The following is a 25,386-nucleotide window of genomic DNA, read 5'->3' on the forward strand; positions in this document are numbered from 1 at the left end:
TCGCTGTAACAGGAGAGTGGCAAAGCGCGACTGTACGTTCGCGAGATACGAGTGGAGCGGTGGTGAGGCGAGGCGAGGTGCGAACCGCACGGTCCGCGGTGTTTACAGCCGCGCGATTAGCGGCTCTCGTCGCGCACTACGCTCAGCTCGGCTCCGCTTCGCTCCGGTCGGCTCGTTTTCCACTCTTAGTTATAACCCCGTGACGTTCCCATGGCATAAACAAAGCGTAACCGCCAATTCCGACGATGAAATATTATAAGTAATAACATATATAGCTATAGGGAGAGCAGACTACGTGTTCTTGACCACGGCTTCTCGCGGGACTCGAAGAGAACGAGATAATAACACGGCACTAAACTATACGCTCGATACGCCGTACCTACATGTAATTGTATAATTATTATTAATGATATCGGGTCCCTTACCGGCTTAAACGCGCCAACATAGCCGAGGTACCGATCGAGCCATACTTGTACTTGCTCGCGTCTTACTTTGCTGCTCGTTCCGCCTCCCTTACGCTTTCTTTTCTCCCCTATGCGTCGCTTCGTTTCTTCCTATCACCGCGCACTCTGTCTTTCTTCTGTTGCCTCTGTCTTTTTCCTCGCGAGTTGCTGGTCGCGCCTACCCTCGCCGACCGGACCGCTGCGATTCTCGCGCAGCGGCAACGAGCGACGATTATCGCCTGGAATCGATCCGAGAGACATTCGATGCTTCGTGCCGCGATATCTTTCGCGAACGAATCAAAGCGACTTTTACCTGTTCTCGAGACGGTATTACAATTACAGATCGGTTTACCGAGGAAACGGAGCGGCGCCGTGCATCCTCGATATATCACACGTCTCGCTAACAGGCAATCACGTAATTCCTCGCTGTTATTTATTGGCATCGACTGACGCATCGCGTTTTTTTCACTATCGCAACGTTTTTTCGACACGGGCCAGGGCCAACGGGAAAGTAGGCGGCGCAAGCCTTCGAACCTTCTTCGAAAGGCAATTTGCGAGCCATCGAGAGCGTGTGCGTGATGCAACTGGTCGAACGAACGAGCTACGGAGAATGCGAGAGAAGACGTTTCGGCCGACGAACGAACGAACGAACGAGGCAACGTGCACGCGCTACGACGCGAAACTCGTGTGAGGACGCGTGACTCGTGTCAGCGCCGCGATTACCGACACCTTGCGAATAAAGAGATCGTCGACCGAAGTCGCTCGTAACATCGCCGCCCGAACACTTTGCTTTCCATCAAAGATTCGCAGTGGCCGACATTACCAAACGTCGTAACCTGTCGCGGTGCAGTCTATTTGCGAAAAACGAGTCGATCGGGGCGTAGTGAAAAAAGAAAGCGGTCAACCAGTGGACAGGTAGAAAGGGAGCGATGGAAGGGAGAGAAAGAGTAGCGCGGCGAGCAAAGGGAAAAAGCAAAAGGCGAAGACGAAGAGGACAAGGACGGAGGAGGAGAAAAGCGTGCGCGTGGAATATTAAGAACGGATTAACATAAGGGGACAGAAGCGTGCGTGTCTTCGCGATCGTGACGACGTTATCGATTGTCGTGGAGTTCTAGGTTCAGGCACTGGTATCGCATACACGCACTCGCGAACCGACAATGAAGACGACGAGGTTAAAGACACGCGCTCGCGACGAGTCGGCGTTTCGGGAAGGGGATACCTGGCAGGCTGAACAAAAAGAGAATCACGCGTGCAAAAGAATCGGAGAAAGGAACGAAAGAAGAGGAGACGCTCGGGGGACCACGGAGAGAACTCGCGGTATTGTCAACCACGAGGCCATATGCCGACGACGCGACGTACCGCGTTACTGGTAACCATAACTGTACCTGCATTCCGATCTTCTGAATAACGCGGTGGAATAATACAGCTGGAAAAAGGATGCCCCGGCACGAGTTTCTACGATAACTTTTTCCTCCACCTTCTCCATTCTTCCTTTCGTCTCGTCGTTTCGTCCCACGAAACGTCTAATTTCCAAGTAACGATTACGTTTACACCGTATACGTCAGGACTCGTTTCGTTGGGAAAGGAAAATAGAGGAGGAAAAGGCAGCAAGGATCGTGCCGATAGAAACGAAAGCGCGAATATTGGCGTAGGTTCGCATCGATTTGCAGACGTTCACCGCGTTCTGCGAACGCGTAGCGGAACGGAAGAGATGGAAACGACATTGGTAATACGAAACGGAATGAAACGAAACGCGGGTCGGACCACCGGCCAGGGTGCTCGAGGCATCATTAAGACGGATTTTCCGGCACGCAGTCGCCTGATTGCCTCACGTACAACGGTTACGCGCGATCATTTGCTTCGATGATAATCCCTTGGGTAGTCTGGCGTGGCACGTCTGTCGGAGCGTAGAGAGCGCGGCACGAAGCGGGACGCACGAAGGAAACGGACAGAACAGACGGTTGCGGACCAAGGGAACGATCTCTACTACGATCATACGCAATTACATGCTGAATCTTTAATGGAACGTTTCGAGGCTGGAATTACTCGAGCACCGGTGGAACGCCATCGCCACGTAATGCAAGCATTGCCGCGACCAGAGCACGCGGGTCCCGCGCTTTCTTCCGTCCAACTGGTCGTGTTCGACTGGCGACCGACCACTTCGCATCTTCGTGTCCCCGTGTTCGTCCCGCCACGGTGTGTCTCCTCGGTGCGTGCTCGATTCTTCTCTACAACCGATACCTCGTGCATGAATATACGTACGTAATATATTTATCGACGTATATTTATCGCCACGCATTTACGAATTGCATCCGACCATAATTCGGCTACCTCTGCCACGTGTAATCGCGCGAATGGCAGAACGCGAGCCTTCGTCACAAGCCACCGCGGTGCTATTTAATTTCGAAGGAATCGAACGAATCCTCTGATTTTGCGCGGAATCATCGAAAGTTGTTCCGCGATCGTGACGAACGTTAGGAAGACGACGGGTCGTTGAAGAACTGACTGTGAGAAAGAGAGAGAAGGTGGTGGAGAGCCCGAAGCGAACGTAAAATGACTTTCCAAAATTCGAAATTCTGGACGAGAACCGAGCGATAAAGCGGCCCGTTTCCAGCGGGCACTTAGATACCACAATTTGCTAGATGGTCGCCCAGGGCGAACCATCCACTCGAGCAACCTTTGCTTTGTGTCTCCGCCGGACGGGACAGCGAGAGAATTCGATTTAACTACCACGTGGCCAGAGAAATGCTTGGTGTGCGTGAGCACCGGTCTTCCCACGACACGCTCCGCGTCTATAGGGTGCGCGTGAATTCGAACCTCTTTCTTTCCGTTGTTCCGTGCTCGTCTCAAACCTTCTTCATGACGATCTCTAACGTCGTACGCGAACCAATCGTCGATTCACCTGAACAGTACGATGAAATCGCACAGACACTGAAATGGAAATTCCGGTCGGCGTGAGATCGGCGGTAAGACGGCGAGTCGAAGGGCAAGTTTGACCGAACGAGAAGGCAAAGCGTAGATTTGCGAGTACGCGTTCGCAAAGGGACACCCGTTACGCGGTTTTGGCGCAGCGCGTCGGACAAAGGAACGGTATGCATATGCACCGCGTCCCTCGTCTATTCGCCATGGAAATACGATGTAATTTAATGCGGGACTTTTGACGTCGGCACTCGATGTCTTTGCGACGCGCGCCTACACTCGCACACGGCTCCGTTCTTGCCCTGTTCTCGACGCACAAGTTCTCAAAGGGTCTCGGTAGATCGAAATTGCGTTAACTCGTAGCGAAAAGGGTAACGGCGAACGCTGCGGCCAGCAGAAATCGCTGGAAGGACGGCGCGGCCGAGGAACGAGCGAGTTCCAGCTCCGAGGACGTCTAACGTGTCCGGGCAAGACATATAGAAGGGGGAAAGGTTTGGTCGGGAGGCGCGACCAAAGCCGTGCTCGAATTTATAAAATATCATTAATCTTGGAGCGTTCGGACTGGCAACGTATACCCGAGGCCCGATCGAAACGTGTGTTTATGCCATCTCGCGGCACCGTTTAGACGTGATTTATCGTAAGAAATTATCGGAATGCTAGAAATACCGTATCATTATCGTGCATCTCGCATCGTGCCGCATCGTCTCGCGCGTACACCGAGAATTTACAGCTAGAAGACGAACGATTCACGGATCGAGAATCGACCGTGACGGAACAACACGCGGTTTTCTCCTAACTTCCAAATTCCTCTTCGGAATAGAAATACGATCGTACGATTCTTTCTTTCTTTCTTTTTTTTTTTTTTTCTCCACCATCGACCAACTAACCAACCGACCTACGGAATAGTCGGCCGCGCTCCTTCCATTCGAACCATTTACCGTGAAAAGAACGTCCGGTGGACCGATTAATTCCGGGAGCGTTTAAACACGCGTTGAATCGGCGTTTTCCTTCGTTGAAAAAACCCTACAGTCGTGTAAAATTCACGGCCCCCGCGTTATTTCTAAAGGTACAAGCCGGGAAATTTCCACGGAACACGGTTTGGTGAAAGGCGCGGTCTCGCGATTCGCAAAACACACTTGCGTACCGTTCGTTTGTTACCGGCGCAGCAACGGGTGAGAAAGGGCGAAAAGTTAATTTGCAATTTTAATGGTTGACTTTTTGTGTGGACAAAATGGTGAAGAGGTAGTTGGCCGGGGATTTAATGAAACGATGTTACGTTAGGAAGAGAGAAGCGGGGCCCGATACAAGGCCCTGCGACAGCGTATAATACTCTACCGTTGTTGTCGCAATTGTCTTGTTACAAGTAACAATACGCCTCGACTGACCTAGAATTCCTACCGGTGTCTATTGAAATCTGCATTCGCGAATCGAGCCGCAATCGCGGCAACATGCAAATGTTCCTCGTCGTCGACCAGCTTGCGAAATTCCTCCGATCGCAATTAAGGTTGTCCACGCTGTTGCTCGTTCGCCGTAACCACCGTTCGATCGAGAAAACGTTTCGACTCTCGCGAAAACCCTCCTTTCTCCAATATCAAAGCATCGTTGCCGTAATCGACCCGATTCCATCCAACCGTTCGTTCCAACTCTATGCGCGATCGTTGATCCTATTTCTATTCCGTTTAACCCTTTGCACTGTGAATTTTATTTCAATTTCGTTGGCAGCTGCTCCTAACGCTTTTAACTGTTTTATTTGAAATTTACTTTAACCAAAGTATAAGACAATTTAAATAAATAAAGGGAGAAAGAAATTCATTTGAATACGAAGTTTTATTCACATTGTTGTCGTATTTTGTCATTTTTAAGTGTACGATATATCTTGAAACAATTTCCAGGATTTCGCAAAAAAAGCTGGCACTCGACAAAGGAGCTGCTGAGATAAAAACTCATGTCGAGTCACACTCGACATGGTGGAAAGGGTTAAGCGTTCCCGTGTTCTCGTCCGCTCGTTTCCAACACATCGTTTACGATTCGTAAACAACATTTTTTAGACGCCATCGAGTTGGAACGCGATACGACTTCGTCGAATTAGCAAAACCGAAATCGAAGGCAATTTTCGTGGAAAAGAACCGTGATGGTTGTTGGTCGGAGGGGCGTTCTTTTCGAATCAAATCGCTGGCAACAGTACGCGATCCCGAGGACGAAGCATCACTTTCCCCCTCCGTCGACCCCTCGACAAAGGGCACCGTTCGTGCCTCGTCTTTTCCGCGACCACGTCGAACTCGCGTATCGATTCGTTGCCGCAGGTGAGAGACCGATGATTATATCGATCGAGTCTTAGGTCTTTAGAGGAGAAAGGAGAAGCGAAAGAAATAGACAGAGAATCGAAGCGTACGAGGGAGATGGCAATACGAAGGGTGAATGGTAAGGGGGCGGGCTAGGAGGGGAAGTAAAAGAAAGACGAAGAGAAAGAGCAGAATGGAAGGGAAGAAAGAGAAAGTAGCGCGTGGAGCAAAGAGGAGAAGGTTAGGGGGGTAATTTCGATATTCGGTGATTCGGTACCCGGTAGCATGATCGGCATAACGCTTATACACAAGGTCTGGATGGTGGTTGCCTCGAGGCACTGATATTACCTAGCCCCGTGATCAGCGCCTACATCGAAAATCGCAACGCGCTACAGCGAAAGAGCGCGTTTTATTCCAACAGTCGACGTCGACATTTTTTGCGTCTAGCCGGTAGTAAATGCAGGGTGTGTGCCTTTGCACACGCCAGTAGAGCGGAGTAGAGCGGAGTAGCGTAAGGGGACGGAGGATAGTATCGAGAAGCTACGTATCGTTGGGTCGAGAAATTCGGAACCTTGAAAAAAGGGGCGAAAACGTCGGAAATTGCACGTTTCGAATGCAAATCTCAGCAGCGGCCCCGTCTTCCTTCTCAGCCGTCGCATCGCGTCGCGTCGGCCCGCCGGTTTAGGCCGCGCGTTCTCGCGCCCCGTGCTTGCGCTTCTCATCCGTTTGAGATGGTCGCGCCGCGTTCTTCTTTGCTCGCAGCCACGATGCGATATCGTTCTGGCGCAGACACGCGGATGGATAGAGGTTGGAATCTGGCGCATCTATCCCATTGCGATAGGTAGCTCGCTACGTGGATGTAACACAGTCATTAACTTTTTGTTGAGCCATCGTCGAACCTGCGATCAAGAATTCTACTTTTTCTACGTTCTCGCTGTTTCTCTTGCTCTTGGAAATTTGAGATCGAGCGTGCCGTGCCGTTGTTTTACGACGCGCACGCTTCGTCCGGTTGGCCGCGTTTCGCACGATTCGCACGTTTCACACGCGACCTTGAAAACATTCGGATATAAACGCGCCTCTGGATATATAAATTCCGTGACGCGGAGTTGTACAGTCGCTTGTACGATTAAATAGGCTGGTGTGGGTGCGCGACCGCGCGCGCGCCTGTGTATGTAAATATGTATAGGTATAAATATATATTCGTTGAGCGGAGGTATGGAGGGTAGGTAATGCAACAAGTGGCGGTTTTCACGGGTTTTCCAGGGGATGAAACGGAACGGGCCGGTGGTGGATGGAGTCCCACGCCACTTCCACTTCCACTTCCACTTCCACTTCCACTTCCACGGCAAAACCGCCGACACTTGCACCCCCTCTGTACCTATGCCACCCCTTAACGACCACAGAGCTCCTGTCGGGAATTTAAGGGTGGAAACCCTTACGGCACTTGGTCCCTTCGTTGTTCGCGTCACGAGTTGAGATAGGTCGAACGACGATCGAGCCTCTGCACTCGACCTACCTACCTCGCGATCAGGGGATCACCGAGCGTCGATAGAACCATCCACCTTAAAGGAAAATTCCAGACCAAGAGAAAATCGTAGATGCAAAAAAGGTTATGTTTATCGAGAAGAAGAATCGATCGTGTCGCGCGAACGAAACGATGCGAACGATACGCGAACCGATTTCGCGGAAGCGAACGAAATCGTGATGGATGGTTCTTGCGAGCAAACGATCTGCTCCAGACTCGCAATTTTCTCCGAGTAATTCAAATTCTCGCAGAAAGATTGGCAGCGTTTTTACGCTCGGCCAATCTGCTCGGTTCTTTTAATTTTCTATTTAACGTCAATTCCACGAATACGAACGAGTAGCGAATCGCTGGTCGAAAGCAGTTATAGTTTCTTCGAGCGGCTCCGTGCCAGTATGCATTTCCGAGTTTAGTGCGGTGCCGGTGGAAACCATTATTTGAAATCGGCTGACGCGATTGGCCGGCACGAAGGCACGGAGAGCGGTTCGCATGATTAAGATCATCCAATGATTCCTTCTCTATAATGATAGGCTCTGGCGCTGCTGCTGCTGCTTTCTGGGTAGTGGGGCAGCTCGCGGAAGGGGGAGGCATTACGCGAGATTACTAAAAAGAATCTTATGCTAATGAAAATGCCTCGCATCTCTCCCCCGGCTGCTCTTACTCAGGAATCTCGGTCCTCGTCGTTGCTGCTTCGTTTCACTCTCCTAACAAATGACAACCTTTGCGATTACCTTCCCCTTTGTCTGGTTCTTTGGTCGAGCCGAAAAAATCCTAGCTAAAGCCTTCGATTCTCTTCGACTATCAACCGCGTGATTGGCTTACCGAAAGTCTTTCTTCGTCGCGTTGTTCGCCTTTGCGAGATAACGTTACCCCGGCTCGATTCCATTTTCTTCCTCTTTTTCCTCTTCCACGAAGAAATAATAATCACGTTACGATACGCGTTACGCGAACACCGCGATACCTACGTGCATTTCGGACGAATCGTTTCAGTTAGAGAGGCAAAGCAAAGAGAGGAAGAGAAATATCGGATAGATAGCGTAGGCAGAAGACCGGGACGGTTCTTATTATTTTCATTACGTGGTTATAATGAAACATTAACGGCGAGGTAGCTAGAAACGGACCGAGCCACACGGGTAGAACAGCGAATGGCGAAGAAAGTAGGGAGGAGAAAGGTTGGTCGTGGAAAAAATCATTTAGCAACTGGCTATTATCATAGTACGTGATTCGTTTATCTCGTCTTCGTACAGTCTTGTTCGGTCGAATCGGCGCGCCGTTTTGTCCAATCTACCCGACGCGTCTCCACGCTTCGATCGTCATTCGCGCAATCTTTCCACTGTTTTGTACATCGCTCAAACGTTCCTACCATTCTACGCTGCTTTCCTCTCTTTTCGTTGTCACCAGCTCGTCCGTCATCGCTCGGCGAAGCTAAAGAGTGGAAACGAAGAAAGGTCATACGTTTGTCCCGCACAGGTTAAGATCGCGGACACGAAGATTGGAAAGTGGCTGTCGGTGTGGAAACGAAGATACAAAGTTGACGTAGTATATCGTCGGCTGTCGTCGCGCGGATCGAAGCTGCTTCCGTGGGTAAGTTGATTTCGTGCTGGAAAGCATGATCACGGAAGTATCGTGCTGCTGCCGCGGACTGTACGATAATGCGGCAGGATGGATACCTCCGCATTACAATATGGACTTGGATCGCTTCGGTCACGTTCGCTGCATGTGTGTGTGTGTGGTCCACCTCTGGTCCCGTCCTTTCCTTCCACCTTTTTTCTGCCTCTTCTTCTCATCTCCCTTTGCCTTTCCCCTCGGGTTCTTTCCTCGACTATCGGTGGTACCTTCCCTCTGTTAACCTTTCTTACTCTTCGTCCGACTCGATTCCTGTTGCTCGCGTTGCACCGCAAAACGACGGAAACTCATTATCCATACGAGATTTTACGACCGATGAATTCGCCTAGCGTTCTCCAACCATACGGAGAAAGCTTCTGCAACGAGAACTCTGTTAGAAACTGACAGCGAGAATCGTCTGACCCGTAACATGGATTTCGCCACGCGAATCTTTCGGGATCAGACGAACAGCCAAGTTGAGATGGAGAACTTGGGTTTTCTAAAGGTTTTTTCAACGATGAAATTGTGCTACGGCTACGGTGCTGGTTGATATTTAATTCGACGGCGAACGCATCGATATAAATGTTGAAATACGTCAGGAGGTCGCAACCCGATGGGAAAGGTGAATCAACTATTTAAAAACATGCTCATTATATGTATGAACATCTAATATCGATAAACTGCCGAGTAACTTCCGATTTCGAATAAATTGAAATCGCCCGCTATTTGTTATTGCTAGGTTGTCCGGTCGTAGCTGCTGATACGTCGTTTTCGCGCTAATAGCCGTTGCCCCGTTACGTCCACCGATGATCGTCGTCGCGACCATCTTTTTTGCCAACTGCCACGATAAACAACTGCGAGAACTCGAGAGTTTTTTGTCCCCGTGTGCAGCGCAACGTTCTACTCGGAATATCGAAACCTAATCGAGATTTACGACGACCAATCGAAGACAGATGGAGCAAGAGGAAAAAATGTAATCGCGTAATGACGGTTCGCCCCGACTGACACCTCGTGATTGGCGACCCTCCGCTAGTTTCCTCCGCGTCGTTGCCTCTATTTTCGCCCGGTGGTAGTCAGTTTCACCGTGACATCCACTCGTCGGTCAACGACTCCCTCCGCCGTGTCCTTTCTTCGTCTTAGCTTCGACTCGAAAGCTTTGCTGGCATCTTTGACCGCAGTTAGTCCCGCAGCTAGAAACATCGTGTTTCTCGTGGTTGATCAGCATAAACAGAGTGATGGACTTTGATTCGCTGATCGATACGAATCAGGTTCTCTGTGGAGATAGAGAGTCGAAGGAGCAGAGCTGAACAAATGGTTGCGAGCTCGTAAATACGGAAGCGTGTAAAAGTATGGTAGGGCACCGCATGGATTAAAACGCGCGTGCTGGGTTACGGTGGTTGCGCTGGGGTGGTCCGCCGACCCCCGTTGCGAGTAATGTCGATGAATTATACCCATAAGTCTGTGCCAATGTGCGTGACGTGTCCTGCGGGGAGAATAGCGAAGCGACCGGTGATGTCGATTCGTCCAATCAGGCTACGCCCTGTAAATGGAAATCCAAAAGTTCCTCTTCCTATCGCAAATCCACCGATCTCGAATCTCGTACGCATTTTGTATTCGAGCCGGCCACACGAAATTTACATCCCAAATGATATTTCGAAGATGGACAATCCCGATGTACCGCTATCGCGCCACCGTCCCGATATCCGCCAAACTGCCTTCCAGGATTTCGTTTCCGGGTTCCGACCGTGTTCTATCGTCGTATCGTTTCGAAGCTGCGGCGCGACAAACAACAAACGAAATTCAGGTAATCGCGATTTCTGAGAAGTTGCCGCCGCGAACATTCTCGCAAAGCGAACAGGCAACCACGGTGTTCCAACGTTCTATTCTGCCGGTTAAATTTGTAGCCCGAGAAGTGTCGCGCCGAGAAGAATAACAGAGAGAGAGAGAGAGAGAGAGGAGGAAAGAAGGAGCGAATTCGAGGTATACGCACCCGGTAACCCAGTGCCGTGACCCACCGTTGAAAACGCCGAAACCCTCCCCTGTTTGGAATTGATTCGACCGACTACCCCTCGGTTTTTCATCCCTCGGTCCTTGGGGTGCGGCCTTTCGAAAGGGGAGTGCAAACTCTCGAATATTATTGCGGTAGCGAGCGGAGGAACGGTTCGATCAAGTCATAAAACGCTTCGCCACCGGTCCAAGAATTTCAACCAGTGTCCCGCCGTTCCATCCGCGGACCCATCGGATTCGTCAACATTGTAACCTGTTCGTGATAAATTCGTTGAGAATAGAAGACGATGGAAGTGGTAGAAGGTCGTACGGCGAGAGTAGGTTTAGTTGCGTGGCGGGCGACGTCGCGATCGTACCAATAAAAGTGATTAGCGTTTCGTTCTATCGAGCACAATGAAGACACTCGGACACTCATTGCCCTTTATGATTTCCCACATGCAGAAACAATCGATGCAATGACGTGTGCGCGTACTGGCTTCGGTTATCAGATTAGAGACCGAGCGGGAATAATTCGTCGGATCTTTGTCCCTAATCACAATTGATACACCAACAACGTGGCAGAATGGAGGCGTACACCCGGTATACATACATTTTACCATTCGCCGCGTAACACGTCGGGCCCGGTTGTTTATCGCTCAAATAGCCGCCTATAGGCGTGATCCCACACGGTGGCTAGTATATTTAGGCTTTCGTTAGGTGTGTGCATATAATATAAACATTCGATATGCGTTATACGCGCACACACACCACTTGCCCGTGTACACGCACACAACACCGCTACGTAAATACCTGTACGAACTACGTGTCCAGCTGCGTACGCGTATCATGCGCTTGCCTGTTATATAGCCGCGCGCCTACACCGATATCGATGGACGCCGGCTCGAAATCGATGGCCGCTTTATTACGACGAACGATGTATAAGCGGTATTCCAGCGCTGAATCCTATTATTATACCGGACAATTATAATAATTATTTGCCTTTCTCGTCGTAACAATTAATACCGCGCGGACTGGACGCGATATCGCGTGCGTATGTGCCCAGACGGTATAGACGCGTTATACGACTATACCTCGCGACCACTACGCTTCCAACTTCCTATCTATGAGAGCTCGCGAGCGCGTTTCTGCCGCTGCTCCTGTCCTATTCCCGCTTGCCGATTCATCGTCGTTGCACTAATCGCGCGCACGCTTCTCTACTTTTTACCGTGGACGCGCGGATACGCATCGAATTCGTAGCGGCGCGTTCTCTTGACGCGCGTAAACACGTACAGTTACAGCGGCTTGTGCACGCTATCGGGCGAATGGTTTGCGCGCGCGTCAGGCGAACCGCGCGACCAACGCTCATCAACCAGCGCAGCATCTACGTATTACTTGGTCGTTTGTCTAGACGAAGTTGCAATATTATCGACGGTATTAATTAATATTACCGAGGCATCGGTAATTAGCATAAATCGACGGAACATCGTAACAAATTTCCGGTGTGCAGGGAAAAAAAGACTCGTGGCGGCAATTAGGATTTCAATTAGATTTCAACGATGCGCGCGTATCGTGCCGATTTACGTTGACAAATTTGGCCGCGGTCGTCTGCAAGGGCGAAATTTTAGAGGCACGTGCAGCAGCGCGCGCACTAAACGGCCCGTTTATTTACCGTTATTTACGAAGTAAATTTGACCGGTGTCGGTATTAAATTATACCTTGTAATTTCGACGATCAACTCGTTAACTAAATACCTACGTGAAAATTAATCGGGATACCCGGACTGCCTTTTTTCGTTTCGCTTCAGCGCGAAAATAAATCGAATTTCCCCGAAGCAAAGAACCTCTGTTCTGTGTCCTCGTCTATCGGCGTTCGCCTGGCAGATCGTGTAGCGAGCGGCAATACGCTCGTACGGTTGGTCATTCTACATTTTTTCGGCCACCAAGAAAATATAAGGTGGATATTAGGGGCGATAAGCTAAGAAGAAACGTTCGCGGCTGGTATACGAGGTAAGTGGCGGTGAGTTTAATGGTAAAACGGATAGGGGAGAGCGCAGGCAAGAGGCAAAGCGGAGTGACGGGAACGGGTAGCAGCGCTGAAGCAGGCGTGTAAATAATTTCTGATATAATACGGTTAAAAATTACCAAGTTTAAAATTAAATAATTCATTTTAATACTGGCTGGCGGCTGGCCGGGGGTGGAGACTGCCGCCGCCGCCGCGCCGTGGAGACGGTGAAACCTAGAGGCTGAGGCGGCGGGAAGGGGCACGGGGCAGGAGCGTATCTACTCGCAGGGGGTCGACGGGGCCCGCGCCCAGGAGGCATCTATAAATTTCTAAACTTAATAAATACCTAATGGCCAGACCTGCTTTGTAGCATAGCGCACTGTAGATTTTACTTTACTGTAAAGGTAGCGGTCTCTTCCACCTCTGCTCACCCCTGACTCACCCACCCCCTTCGCTCCTCGTACCCATCCCCATTCCCCTTCCCCCTCCCTTCCTACCTCCCTCTGCCTCCCCCGTTTCTCGTCTCTTTTCGCTTCACCTTTCGTCGTTCCTTCGCCGTTTCCTCTTTTTTTTTTTCTCCTTTTCTCGCCCAACGTTGGATTTCTCGATGTCGTAAAACTTTTACGAGCGAAATTTCGGCCGTGCGTGTCTCCCGCTGCTTGTCCGTTGACCTTTTCGCGTGTCTTTCGTCACCCGTTAATCTAAGCAGCAGCGTACGATGACGACGTTCCGTGAATCCGATTTCCATGGAATACCTCTCGGCAGTCTGAATCCGTTTGGCTAGGCGAAACGACCGAGGACGATTCGAATCGCGTCGCGACGGCCAACCGCGCGGTTTGAAAACTCTGTTGCAACAGCTCGGCCAACGATGTCGTACTTCCTCGAACGATCTCGCCTGAAAAAGTGGAAATATGCAAGACACGCCAAGGTTTCCGTTTCCAAACGAATTCCATGTCTCGAGTAACGACGGAACGAGGAGGGGTCAATAAAAATCAGGCGAGCGCGAATGGAAGAAGAAAAGAAACATTAGTTGGCATTATCGCAACAACCGAGGCACGGTCGAATTCCTGGAAAAAGAATGCAAGCACCGTAGCATGTATTACGATACTACACGGTACACGCCGCTGGACTTCCATTGTTGCACCGAGTAATATAAACAATTGGCCCTGTCCATCTCCTGGTTTCCGGCCGTCACTCGGAAGCCCCGACATTTTTATGGATCGCGGCACCGTGCCCACCCGCTTGCCTACCTACCTGCTCCCTCTTTCCTTGCCTGCCTGCTTACCTACCTACCTACCTACCTGCCTGCCTGCCTGCCTGCCTGCCTGCCTGCCTGCCTGCCTGCCTGCTTGCCTGCCTGCTTGCCTGCCTGCTTGCCTACTTGCCTGCCCGCCTGCCTTCCACGAGTTTCTTCTTCCTTAAGACCTCCGCGAGCCTGAATATTAATGCGACTCTCAGTTTACATATTCCCCTCCACCCACACGATGTATTCGTATCCGAACCGCACGACAAAATCCTTCGAGATTTCAAACTTCTCGATTCGCTTCCTCTGCGTTAGTCGAATTTCGCTATTTATTATTCAGCGATTCTTAAAAAGTTTCGCGAAATTAATCGTCAGAATCAATATTGATTCGTTTCGAATCGATTTCGTCTTCTCCCTCCCACTTTTCTCCCTCTTTTTTTCTCGCCGCAAACTATCAAACTTCTTCGTGACAAATTATCCCGTAAACCGTAAACCATCGCTACTAGAGTCGGTTCATTGATTTTTCGATGCTAGCCGTATCACCGATAGAAAATCTATGTGTACGTAGGTCTAGCGTTGGACAGAGTAGACCGGCGGCTAAAGCACGTCTTTCAGTTTTAATTCGTAGTTCCTTCTCGTTAACGAGGAATTTGCCTGTAACGTTGATACCGATGGTATAAATTGTCGGTGAAGCAAACAGGAGTGCAAAGAATTATTCGCAGTCTTAAATTTCACATTTTTCTTCCCATGTAGCCAGCATCCATTCTCTCGATAGTATCTACATTGTAAGCAAGACTATACGAGCCTCGTGGATAGTAATCATTATAATTAATTTAGCACCACGCGTTAAACCAACGTCAACCTTGTAAACGTGCGGCCGTTATCCGGTAACACTCGGCTGATTTTAATCTATGAATATCAATTCATCGGTATACCTTATAACTATGAGTATCTAGACAAAAAGAAAAAAAATCTGTAATCTGTGTTCCAGTATACAAATGTATGTAAAGTCCGTATAAATATTCTATGAGTATCGTGTGCGCTATAATCTAACGAAGAAAAACGTCGCCCTCGATCGATTGACATTTTTTCTGCGTTATACGAGCTGGATAGCGCAACGATAAAACACGTCCGAAGAAGATTCGCCAGCAGCTATCGCTCTGTCCTATTTTTCTCCTTTCTTCGTCGTTTGTCCAAGTACGCCGCGATCGTTCTAGCGAAAAGTGTTCGACGAATTTTCCCCGAACCAGAGGAAAAATATCGAAGAGGTTTCGGCCCGTTCGGTCGATCTTGACGCGCCACCTTAATTCTCTCCGCCACGCAGCAGCTATTAATTTCTGCGTAGGTTACATGTACGCCGCTCGATATGTAAACGCATGTTTCTCGATAATTAATTCCCGTTTCTCGGCTGCAAGCCATTTGAGGACACGTAACGCGCTGCAACGCGATACGAAAGATCTTCCCGTCCATCGCGAATCGAAGCTGCGGTATCGATCTACGAACGCATTGCCGGAACCTCGAAGGTTTCGTCTCTGACAGCCTAAAATACAGAACGCGCGTACGCTTGCACAGGCACGATGTGTAATCCACGATCTCCGAATTTGAACGTACCGGGTGTGCCATTAGCTACCGATTACCATTCTCGTTTCGCGATTAAATCGATCGGACAAACGGCCCTCTTGTCTCGTCACCACGCTTTCCTAAACGTATTAAATTTAATATCTCACCCCAACTAATCTCCACTCGATTTTCTCCAATTTTACCAATTGAATTATCCAACTGAATGCCAGGAGTCGATCGGTCCTCGAAATGTTCCAAATTTGACGAAAAATCGTAGAATAAAATCGTTTGCCGAGAAGCTGGCTACGCTTTGCAAGCAGCGATTTATACGCGTGGCCGATGGATTAATTTGTCGTGGATCGAGCAGAGGCAGGAAGAAGTAAGTTGTGCCGGTCGATCTCGGCCTCGGTGTTTTCTTTCAGTGTTGGTCGTTCCCGCGGCTACGAGTCAATCACGGAGTATACAGGAACCTCGCGCATTGCCGTGGAACAGGCTGCGGCATACATTAATCACTGATGCTAATGGTATCATAGCCAGCATAGGTGTTTCGTATTTGCGCGCACTCTCGGACACACGCAAATTCCGTGCACCCGGCTTCCAGAGGAAACGGGAGAAAGAGAGATAGCACGACCCATATAAAACGCGTGCATGCGCCCAGTCGGGCTTTCCTATCTTGACTCTCGGCTCAACTTTCCTTCGCGCGAGTACACACACACACACACACACACACACGGATTTCCACATGCGCCAGCGAGCTTGAACAGTTGCTAGATGCAACGCGAAATGGCAGCCAGTCGAATGTTGCGTCTTCATTATGTCGTGTTCTGGATGCGATTCCTTTCAATGGTAACAGCCAAGAGGATAAGTGGCGACGCTTTTTTCCGCATTTATCATCTTCTCGGTTACAACACACGCACACACACACACACACACATATATATATATATGCAATATATATATATATATATATATATATATATATGTACCGTGTCTTCTTTTCTTTACACGATCGCGCTCCGCGGTAATTGTTGCTCACTCGTTGGTTGGTTGCGAGAGGCGATAGAAGATACATAAATAAAGCGACACGCTCCGGTTCGCTTTAGCTCTGCTTCGCCGCGGTTTCGCCATCGTAATCGGCTACGTTCGAAACAAACGAAACGTCGATCGTAAGTTACGACAGCGACGACGCGGAAGGAAGGCAAGTTTATCGCAGTCGCTTCGTTGACGACCAGGAAAAAGAATCCGGCGCGTTCGAGAGACGAGACGCGAAAAATGTTTGTCCCATTGACGCTTTCTGCTGGCAAAGCGCGAACCGAATTTCAAGAAGAGGCGAGAGTGATTCGTTGGTCCTGCGCGAGAAGAAGGCGAACGTGAAAAACCGCGAGAAAGGAACGTATCGCGAAAGAGACGAAAGGAGGTTAGAAAGGGCATGGCGGCGGGCAGGAGGGGGCGGGGGAAGAATGGACAAGAGAAAGTCAGAGGGGCGCAATGGCCGCACTCTCGAGGGGTGGAACGTTCCAGGTTTCGAGGAGGCACTGGCAGAGATGGATGCGGAGGCGGTGGCGGTGGCGGTGGCGGTGGCGGTAGAGGCAGAGGCACAGGCAGAGGCACAGGCACAGGCACAGGCAGAGGCAGAGGCAGAAGCAGAGGTATAGGTAGAGGTAGAGGAAGAGGAAGAGGAAGAGGAAGAGGTAGGGATTCGCTAGAGGGTCCGAGGGGTAGAGGTGGCGGGGGTGGGGGTGGGAGGTTGTAGGAGGTTGTACGAGAAGGTAGAGATGGAGGTGGAGGTGGAGGTGGAGGCGAACGAAGAGAAGGGACGGGGTTCGTCCTATCAATCACGGTATTATTATCGAGTCCGTGATTAGCAAGGCATGCTAACGATATCTCTGGCCGGAGGCAGAGGGCAACGCTAGGCCGCTGTGCTCTCGCGTATGCGCGTGTATGTACGCATCGTTCGGCGAGTTGCTCCGGCTGGATGGATATGCGTGCGCCGTACGTATTTCTCCGGTACATGTGTCGACGAGCCGGACCCTGTGTTGTGTGCGGATCGGTGTTGGCCGCAATGCAACTGGAGTGGCCGCGATGCGATTCCAGAGTAGTACCAGAGTGTACCGTGTATACGGTGCTGCTGCTGATGGTACCGACGATGGTGGTGGTGATTTCAACGACGATGGTGGAGAAGGTCGATGAAGAGGGACGAAGGAAGGGAGGAAACGAGGGCCAGAGAGGAACCGAGAAAGATAGCTAGACAGCTGGCTAGATAGGTCGGGGGACATAGGGGAAGGCAAATGGAGAACGACGAGGAGCTAGCCACTGTTACTAGTGCTTGACTGCTGTCTAGCTACTACTAGCTACTAACTACAGGCTGCTGCTGTTGCTGTTACTACTACCACCCTTGCTGCTGCTGCCGCTTGCCTGCCTGCCTGCCTGCCTGTCCAACGGCCTACCTAGTTGCCCGTAGCTCCTGTCCGTTGTCTGGCTGCTGCTTGGACTGCTGGCCTTCTCCTACCGTCGATGACGTTGCTACTCCAGCGTTTCCCTCTTCGATACGGTTGCTAACCGTGGCCAGCTAGTGGCCAATATTTCGCACAGAGAACGTGGCCTAGTCGTAGTAGACTGGTGAGGTCTCTAGGATGAGTCTCGTTGCTCGTTCCATGGACCTACCTTCGAAGGTGACCCCGCTCGTATACCGGCGTATCGAACATGCCAGAATTTCAGAATCGAGAAAACTAAGCAAACATGAAAAGTACTAATCGAGAAGCGGCAGGAAACGCCGGAAAGCGATATTTTTCAGCAGTCGTTGAGGTTAAAACGCAGTTTGCCGGTTGCGCACGAAAGAATATTTGTCGAACGTTCGATAGGATGGAACTCGGAGGGCAAGATCGATGATGAAAATGGAGTGCGAAGTCTCTCATCGATGGGTGTAATGATCGTTCCTGGACGAATCCCTCGGTCGGTCGGTCGGTTGGTCGGACGGTCCTGTCCTATCTCTGGCGTGCGGCCGATATTCGGGTTATACGGATCGCTCGCAATGCGATTCGCGGCTAAACGCGTTACGGGGAACGTAATTTAGTCCCGGTTGCATAGCCCGTCGTACACCGTGTTCGCACACGTCCGTGTGCAAGCTCGCCAATGTGTTTTTCGCTATACGTACACGCGCGACACGAATCTACCGGTCGGTTATTCGTCTCTTTCCTTCTCTAGGTTTCCTCGTGTTTCCATCCATCTCTCCGGGTCGGTTCTCGTTGCTGTTCGCGGCTCTCTCTCTCTCTCTCTCTCTCTCTCTCTCTCTTTTCGTTCGTCGCTGCTTCTGTCTGTGCGGGTAATATTCGCGATGCGGGGAGTCACCGGCGGCGAATTCACCAGGGATGGAGACACGTGGGGTGTGGGGTGGGTTCGAGTGGCGGAGGGTGTCGCACAGGCGGCAGGTAATGATATTTCGCGCCCATTATGAAATATTCGAAATGATTCGCCGGGATTGTGCATTTTGATTTGACGTGCATCCGCGTAACACACAGCTCTGCAACGTGTGTATGCCACATCGTGTTAGAATGCCGATCGTTCACTCGCTCGATCGTCGACCACGCTACGCTACCCCTTCGTTTATCGCTTTCTCATTCGACCTTGCTCCGCCCCCGCTACTCTTTCACCTTCTTCCGTCTAATCCGCAAAACCGAGGAAGGAAAAAGAGCAGAGAAAGCAGAGAAACGTCTTGGTGCTATTCTCTTCGAAAGTTCCCCTGCATTGATCGCGATCGCCTGTCAGGACGTCCGCGTTCGATGAAATCCGGTGAAATGTGAGTCTCCGGGGGGTCGTTAATACCGTATTTGATGCAATAACAAAGCAATAAATATTTAATAAAGTATTAAAACGTATAATAATAATGTAATTACGTGACAATGCCCAAGTCATAATAATACTAATTTAAATTGTAATTTCACGCAGAGACGATGTTATTCTCGTTATCTTTCGCAGCTTAAATGTTTATTCCGTACCCGATCGATGCTCTTGTCGTGAAAATCGCCTTCCTTTTCCCTTTACGTACCACATCTTCTTGTCACATAAATGTTGTTCAACATGAAACTCCTTCTTGTTCAGGCCGCGAACGTGTTCTTTTCACGTTGACGGTTCCACAGAGGTTTAGCATGCAACGAATTCCTCTTCGATGGCCAAGAGTGGCAAAGACGTTTGGTGATCGGAATATCGGCGAACGAAGATAAGAGTAGGAAAGATGGCGATTGGATGGAAGGAGAGTGACGAGAAAATGGGAATTAGAGGGAGAGAAAAGCAGACGGCAGAGGATAGATCGGAGATAGTTGGTTTAAATTCTCTTCTGCTACCGCAAACATGCATAATGCAGCCAGGCGGCGCGTGTAAACGCGTGAACGCCGGACGGTGCCAACCGCTAAATACAAAAATCCCCAACCACCTGTGAAGCACGCCGCACCGTCCGGTGCCGGCGGTATGTGTGCGTTTGCCCGGGCGTTGGTGTGTTTTTGTTGTCGGTGTGAGCGAGCAGCCGCGCGCTCGTGCTCGCTCTCCAACGGGTTACACGTTTCCGCGGCTCTGTCCACGACGTAGCTGAGGGGATTGTGCGTGCGCCCGTACGCGCGCCTGTATGTGTACGTTTCCAAGTTAATTACAGCATAATTGCGGTCGACATTTTGTTGTTGGTCGTTCGTCGCAGTTGTCGGCCGGCTGACCCGCGGATCGCTTTCGGATTTTCTCGCTCGAAAATTCTTGCGATATCACGCGCGCTTATTAGCATTGGTCGTCGTACGCTCGAATTTCGACTCGTTGCGCCGAATTACACTCGTTTGCGAATTATTCGCGCCATCCGAAGCCTTCGGCCGCGCGTTCTTCTTTTAATTCTACTCTCCCCTCTATCCTGGTACAGTAGGGTAGCGGCACGGTACAAGTCAGCCTTCCCCCAAAGAAATTTCACCGCGATCCCATCCATCCATCCATCCTGTTGTAGGATTTCCTTTGTCGCGTAACAACGGAACGCAAGGTTTCCGCTCGGCTCGAAGAGATCCTCGACTCGATCGCGAACGATCGAGGGATTGGCGTGGCGTCGCGGTCGAGGTCGAAGCACTCTTTGAGATGGTTCGCGGCGAACGACCAGATGCGAAACGATACGAGGCACACGCTGAAGAAGAGAAGAGAGCGGTATAACGCGAGAGAGAAGAAGACGAGAACGGAAGGGAAGAGAGGAGGAGAGAAACGCGGAAGAGAAAGCATACGCAAGAAGATAATGGGAGAAAGGGCCGGGAAGGGGGTGACGAGATGAGACGAGGCGAGGCGAGGCGAGGCGAGGCGAAGCGAAACGAAACGAGAGTGGCGGAGGCTCGTTGAGAGAAAGACGAGCAGAGATGGAAACGAGGAGGTGTAGATGGGCACAAAAGCACGAGATATTCAACCCTATCGGATCGTATATATCTGCTGCACCCTCCCACCCCATAAATTGATGCCAATGTACCTACGTGGCCCCGGTACGTTATACGTTATACGTCTGAATATTACGCACACTCGGCCCTATGGACATCAGGGGTGGTAGCGAGGGGGCAACGGGTGGGACTAGGGTAGCAGGGAACAGGAGGAAGAGGAAGAGGTGGAGGAGGTGGAGGAGGAGGAGGAGGAGGAGGAGGAGGAGCAGCAGCAGCAGCAGCACCAGGAGTACGAAGCGGGGGGTGGTGACGAGAGGGCGGCGAGGGTAGAGGAGGGTGGGCGTCCGGGGGGCGAGGTGGGACAAGGCGGGGCGGGGGAGAGCAATGCTCCGAAGGGTGGCCAAAGCGGCGAGGCACGGTAAGAGGGGTGTAGGCAGCCGCGTACCTACACGAGTCGCACACCATACCTCGGTTATACCGAATAGAACACAATTAAGTAAATGAGCACGGGTTGCGCGCGCTATAGATACCCTCTATTATGTGTATTGATCTCTAGCACGGACTCCAGTTACACGTAATACGTGTTTTGTCATTTGCGCGTTCGTACGTACCTACCTGCCGATCCTCTCTCTCTCTCTCCCTCTCTCTCTCTTTCACTCTCTTTCTCTTTCCCTACACAATAGACGGTGCGTGCAAGAACACGGAATAGACAGGTACCACCGGGTAGGAGAAAGAGAGAACCGTGGAGAATCGGATGGAAAGGACCGAAATCGGTAGTCGAACGGCGAGTACTCCGAACGCACGCCTTACGCAACGTAATGCAACGCGATGCGACGCAACGGTTTTCCGATGTGTAACGTCTTGGAAGTAGCTTGGCAGCCAGTCGGACCGCGAACTCGATTACTTTGTTTTCGGGAACGAGGACGCGAACCGTGTCGCTGTTCTCAGTTTTTACGACTTCCGAGCTCGTCCGCGCACGAATAATTTGCGTTAATTCTCGCCTAGAATGCTGAAACGCAGGATATACGCTCTCCGTAGCATCGTCCGATTCTTCGACACTTTTGCTGCCACGCGTGAAACTTCTTCTTCGGAATCGCGTAACCGAGTAGCGCTAGACGATCCGACGCCAATTTTTTCAACGCACGTTCACAGTCTTCGCGAGAACGTTGCAACTTGATAGAGAAACGTCGAAACGTCGTTTACAGGAAACCGGGAAGCAAGGAAAAATTCGGCGCTGTAACCTACAGCTTGTTACCTGTCGGTGGAATGAAATCGGAAATCGTCCCGAGATAATCCAAACATAATTTTTTTCCAAAATTATTTTCCAAATTATTTTTGAACAGGTCGATTTTCGAAAATCGCAAATACACGAACGATCGATCGTCTTAGGGATCGAAAAAGGCTAGGGATCGTTTGCTGGATTCTTTGTTCCTCGTAGCAGTGGCACGATGTACGTGGATTTACGCATAGTTACCGCGACCCGTCAACAGGAAACGGAAAGATAGTTATCTAGCGAATAGGTAAAAAGAGTGAGAGGGGCGAAGAGAGGTGACCATGTAGACGCCGTAGTTATTTATTTTCACGAGGCTGATTATAATATTACGCAAGTCGGCGGTATACACGGTCTCGTAATGCGGATGCAAATGCGACGAAGAACGACTCGGCGACTCGGCAAATCTTCGGCTAGGAACTGTATTTTATTCATACGTTCGTCCACCTGCGGAAAAATAGTTGCACGTATTTGCACGCGATAGTTGAGCCTACGCTTAACAGTCGATTCCTTTCGCGCGCCAATCTCCGCCCAGCCACCAACGGGATAACGATACATTTACAATTTAAACGTTGGCTGTCGAATCGAAAGAGAATCACGTCGAAGTTGAGGAGACAAACCATAACGGACAGGAAGACGGAATAAGGGAGAAAGGAGACAGAACGGGCAACGTAACTGCCGCGACGTATCGGCAGAAAGAGAATCCAAGCGATCACGTTTTCAGACACGTGAGAATTAAAAGGCATTATGCGTGCTAACATTCGCCGCGTACCATTGCAAATATGCAGAGTTTCCGTTGCGGCATCGACGTTGGACGATACGGATCGTTGGCGAAACGAAATCGCGCAACGAGATCGCCAATTGAAATAGAAAATAAGGCGGAACTTGGAAACGCGTTTGTCCAGCGACGATCGAGAATCGGCGACGCGTATCGTTTACTTAGAGCGTAAACGAATAAGCAGAAAGGAGCGCGATACGCGGAAGTGAAAGAATTACGAGCGATGCGTCGTGCGTTGGAAACATCCCACCCACGCGCCAACGTACACGCGGGTACGGACACTCACACGCATGCAAACACCTTTACAATTTCATACGGCGTCTTGAACGAACATTTTCCAACGAACATTTAGGAATGTAAATTTTGATTGATACTGGAAGCGATGCGTAAGATGGCAGAACGCGGCGTAGCGGCGAGTTAATGACGGAAACGTAGCCTCGTAAAAAGGAGAGTTAATTTATGCGCTCGATAGAATGGTAGTTACGTCGATAGAACCTATTCTTATGTCTGTATTATATTGTATGTATATTGTGAGAATGTCGCGCACCGATTTTCCTAATAACGGATATGCAATGTCCTCGCGCGAATTTTATTTCATTTAAACGCCATTCCACGGATAAAGATATTACTCTTTCGCAACGATTCGTTCGTCGATTTACTTAACAACGGAAGGCAAGCGTCACGAGACCATCTTATTTAATTCGTACGTCGCATGGAATACTAGTCATAACGATAAAGACATTATAATACTTACTACTCGTACAGGCTGCATCATGAGACCGCTATCGTGTGCCGATTTCCTTCCAAGCTGTGTACGTTCTACTCGTATTCACCTACGTATATATCGGTTATCGTGTAGAGTGTACGGGATGCACTTACGTAACTCGCTGCAAAGACACGTGCATCGGACACGGACGAGCCCCATCTCTCCTCCTCTCCTCTCTTCTTCTCGCTACTCGCTTATGCGCTCTTTCGCATAACGATATATTATTTATATAAGCGGAGCTGTCCCGGCAAATCGTTCTACTCTTGCAAATTACCGCCAACGTAAACCGCTAACGCGAATAATGGCCATCGTTGCAGCTCGCATCGAAATTTCCCAAAGCCATCTCTTCTTCTTCGTTCGATCCCACCTCTCTTCTACCCGACGCTACGTTCGATCAAACATCTACTTTTCTATATCACGCGGCTATTTTCCGCCACGGAAGATACAAATTATCGAAATAAAGGTTCGACGATAGATTTTGGGGAAAAGTGTTGAAGCGGAAGATGAAGGAGAGAAGAGAGAGAAAGAAAAGGTAGTACACAGTAGGCACGAGCGACATCGTGGAACGCGTATGTAAGTACTTGGTGGAGCGGTTCGCGAGCACATTCCCCTCGTGCACGAGCTGTCCCTGGCGGAAGTGCGCGGCCTCGCGCGCCGTAACGTTATTTTCTGATTTCCCATTCATGGCCTACCGTTTAGTTTCGATTTGCCGCTTCGTTACAACGGCCGGAGATTTACACCGTCAGATAGGATTGTTACGGGCTCGCATCTCCCTTCCGCTCACGATCGCCTCTTCCTCTTTCGCTAGCCGCTAATACGCTCTTCCTTTACGCCAATTCGTTGCTCCTGCTGTTGGTGGAATACCGGTACCGCCGCCTACCGCGGTACGCTACGGTGTGCCATGGTGCGCCACGGCCACGACACGCTACGATACGCCGTATACGTACGCGTACACGTTTCTCTATCTTTTATATAACCGTCTGTCGTCACCGACTGCGATCTCCCTAGATATCTCGCTTCGTAATCACGTTTTTTCCTCCGCCGGTTGGCCGATCTTTCCTGTCAGATAATCCGCTTAGCGTGTACTTTGCATTTCAAATACTCCGGTCGAGTCGATCGCCACCGTTCGCTCTTTCGGCTGTTCATCCGTTCCACCACACAACCATCGAACACGCGTGACTATTTTGGATCGATGGTCGGGTCGCGTGGTCGCAATTACGCGCCGCTTTTCCTCGCGTTTCCCTTACGCCTGGCAAATACCGAGAAACATTGGGCAGGATAATGCCGTATGAAATTTCGCGGTACGTATAGATATCCGCCACGTTCAATGGAAATTTTCATCTAGACTGCGGTAGGAGGAAAGCCGGTCGAAGGGTAGAACGAACCGGTCGGCAAGGTGAAGAGAGCGAAAGGGGAAAAATAGAGAGGGAAAGAGAGGATATGCGTACGCAAGGGGCCGACGAAGCGGGAGGACCCGAGCGGAGAAAAAAGGAGAGAAAAAAGGGGAGAAAAAGGAGAAAAACGTAGAGAGCGTGGTGCACCGTGCCCAGCAAGTAATAAGTTAGTAATAATATTTTCACAATATCTCTCCTGGATTGGATGTTATTTCATTATATTTTATTGC

General features: G+C 50.3%; 1 protein-coding gene across 4 annotated transcripts; it reads right to left on the reverse strand.

The window, feature by feature from the left end:
• Positions 1-1,171: 1,171 nt before the first annotated feature.
• Positions 1,172-23,796, reverse strand: LOC122569404. Of its 4 annotated transcripts, none has more exons than XM_043730397.1 (3): positions 23,751-23,790; positions 13,297-13,653; positions 1,172-2,671 (listed from the first exon to the last, which is right to left on the reverse strand). In XM_043730397.1, the coding sequence occupies exons 1-3, from the start codon at positions 23,769-23,771 to the stop codon at positions 2,486-2,488; spliced, it is 564 nt and encodes a 187-aa protein (XP_043586332.1). In that variant the 5' UTR covers positions 23,772-23,790; the 3' UTR covers positions 1,172-2,485. The 4 variants fall into 4 exon arrangements, 2 of the variants coding, with proteins under 2 accessions (XP_043586332.1, XP_043586333.1); XM_043730398.1 differs by lacking the exon at positions 1,172-2,671 and adding an exon at positions 8,757-9,148; XR_006317441.1 differs by lacking the exons at positions 1,172-2,671; positions 13,297-13,653 and adding an exon at positions 8,757-9,148 and having other exon boundaries at positions 23,751-23,796.
• Between the last annotated feature and the right edge of the window lie 1,590 nt (positions 23,797-25,386).

Source organism: Bombus pyrosoma, linkage group LG7 (assembly GCF_014825855.1).
Source record: "Bombus pyrosoma isolate SC7728 linkage group LG7, ASM1482585v1, whole genome shotgun sequence".
NCBI lineage: Eukaryota > Metazoa > Arthropoda > Insecta > Hymenoptera > Apidae > Bombus > Bombus pyrosoma.